The 2,500-nt window shown below is 35.4% G+C and overlaps 1 protein-coding gene across 6 annotated transcripts in view; it reads left to right on the top strand.

Moving 5' to 3' along the window:
* The window catches only part of LOC113819460 (centrosomal protein of 104 kDa), a 228,326-nt gene that overhangs the window by 165,290 nt on the left and 60,536 nt on the right, over positions 1-2,500 (top strand). For all 6 annotated transcript variants that reach the window (XM_070134212.1, XM_070134210.1, XM_070134209.1 and 3 more), the window contains exon 6: positions 538-749. In XM_070134212.1, the coding sequence (XP_069990313.1) occupies positions 538-749 (212 nt within the window). The remainder of the gene's footprint in view (positions 1-537; positions 750-2,500) is intronic.

The following is a 2,500-nucleotide window of genomic DNA, read 5'->3' as shown; positions in this document are numbered from 1 at the left end:
TAATGGACTAGCCTTTAAAACAATTGCTTCATATTCTTATTAAGAAATGATAATAAGAGAAAAAGAGAAGAAAGACAGATTATCGGTTTCTCCCTCGTCGGCTGTGAAACATTTATGCAATCAAAGTGACTCATCGCTGCTTTAAAGGTGGGGGTGGGTGGGGGAGGGAGGGGGAGGGATGTTAAAGAGTAGACTGCCACGTCATTTCGTACTAGAGGAAGCTTGTGGGTCTATTTTTCTCTCTCCTGTCTGGTTTTGAGGGGGTATTGATCAAAATGTTACGCTTCTCCCTTGTATGTAGTGTGATATTTTCTGTTGTCAGAGTGAAAGAAAATGAAAAAAGAGAGAAAACAAATGTGTCTGGGTAGAAACGTAATATTTTACTGCATTTCCTCACGTCTCTGCATCACTTCTTGCAATCCTTTACCGAGTATATGTTATTTATTGTAAGTTGAGGCATTACCCATTTTCTGTGAACAGTTTTTACTAAGGACCCGTTTTCTCACACTTCCGTTTTCTGTGTCTCGCCCCGCCCAGAGCAACGCTACGAGTATGCCAATAAACTGAAGAGCGCAGTGACTCAGCTTCGCGCGGCCGGAGAACGACTCGGAAAGTACGAGCTGGAGAAGAGGCATGCCATCGAGAATGAGAATTTCGACCGAGCCAAACTCAAGAAGCAACTAGCGGACGAGTACCGAGAACAGGTCTACAAGGCGCTCGAGATTGAGGACTTGCTGGAACGAAAGGGGGTACGTGTGTAAAAATTATAAATCGGAGAGAATAAGTTCAGCATGTGGTCAGTAGGAGATCTTATCTGTTGCTGGGATGGGCGAGGTTTGTGGACGTGTGGGTGTTGTGTGTACGTGAGCAAAGCAACAGTTCAAAGAAAGTAATTTGTGTGTGTTAAGAACCTCAACTGAAGCACGTGTTAATGCCTGAGCGATTCGTATGGTTGGAACATAGGCTTAAAGTACACTAAAGGAGATATATCTTAAGGAAGTACAAGGTCTGGCACGTGAGACATTCCTAAGAACGATGAATGATGTGTGTAAAGTTAGTTCTCAATGGTGACAATCAGCTGTTGATTCTGAAATGTCAACAAACCAAGGCTTATGACTGCAGGATAATATTGTGTGATTTTTGTGTTCGTCGGTGTACTATCCTGCATGTTTTTATTTTTTTTCCTTCTTTCTTTTCTCTCTCTCCTCTTTACTTATTTTATTTCTTTAGTGTGTGTTCTCTCGTTATTTGATATGAATAATAGTTTTAGTGAAACTATCGTGTTAAATGGAGTTCAGAAATACCATAGATGGAAAACGTTGATTTACATTTGATTTCGAAAATAACCGCTCCCCCTAAAAGATAAGAAAATATATTTGTTGTTATTGTAATGACAGTTTTGTCACTATTTGTCGTTACTTTTCATTGGCATTGTTTCCATTATTTTATCGTAGTTGATCTTGCTCTTGCTCTACTAGTTTTCATTCTTGTTTTTGTTGTTGATATTGTTTATTATTATGGTTGTTGTTATAACTAGTAATAGTTGTAGTACTATTGGTATTATCATTCTTGTCGTTTATTGTTGTTGTTCTTCATCTTAGGGTTGTGATAATTACTGCTATTGTTGTGGTTGTTATTTGTATTGTTACTTTTGTTGTTGGTGAAGTTGTTATGCATGGTAATATATTCTTTTGTGAACATGTTTGTTATCAACAGAGGATCCACGATGTTCCAAAAATGTCTGTGTATGGGGAAGGGGAAGGGGCCAGATTGTGTAAGCGAAGGGTACCGAACTCACAAATATTTATGACGGTTGTTGAACATTTTAGATGCCTTTCCACGTATTTTTATTTATAGTTTTCAACGAGATCGTATTTAGGTCTTTGCCTAGATTATTCATATTGTTCTGTTTGTTATGTTTTTGTCGCGCTAAATGATATAGCGACATTTCACCCTCTCTGGATTCGCTGCCTAAACTACTTTTTTGTTTTTTGTTTAACTTTAAGTATGTAGCCCATTTGTTATCAGTTTATTGTTATTATTGTTGTTGTTATTGATATTATTATCATTATTATTATCATAAATGTCGCATTTTTTACTATTCTTATTTTCATTATTATTATTATTACTACTGTTGTTATTTTAATGGTGATGATAATGAAAATGGGAATGATCATTATAATAGTTATCAGCATGACAATTATAATAGCAACAGCTGCAGCAATAAGAATAACGGTCACAAAAAGTTACATTAAGGATTGTAGTTCTATTAATAGTAATGATGATTATAGTAGAAATGCTACTACTAATGATAATGATAAAATGATAATTAACTTGATGATGATATCCATAATGATAATTAAGACGTTAATGATAATCATGTCGATAATTCAGATTGATAATGATGGTATTAATGTTATGAAAATGATGATGATGATTTCAATACCAATAGTAATAGTAATGATTATGGTAATGATGAAATCTTATTATAGTAACAATG

This window comes from Penaeus vannamei, chromosome 19 (genome assembly GCF_042767895.1).
Source record: "Penaeus vannamei isolate JL-2024 chromosome 19, ASM4276789v1, whole genome shotgun sequence".
Classification (NCBI taxonomy): domain Eukaryota; kingdom Metazoa; phylum Arthropoda; class Malacostraca; order Decapoda; family Penaeidae; genus Penaeus; species Penaeus vannamei.
Note: the sequence above shows the minus strand (reverse complement) of the source record. Positions and strands in the feature narration are given on the sequence as shown.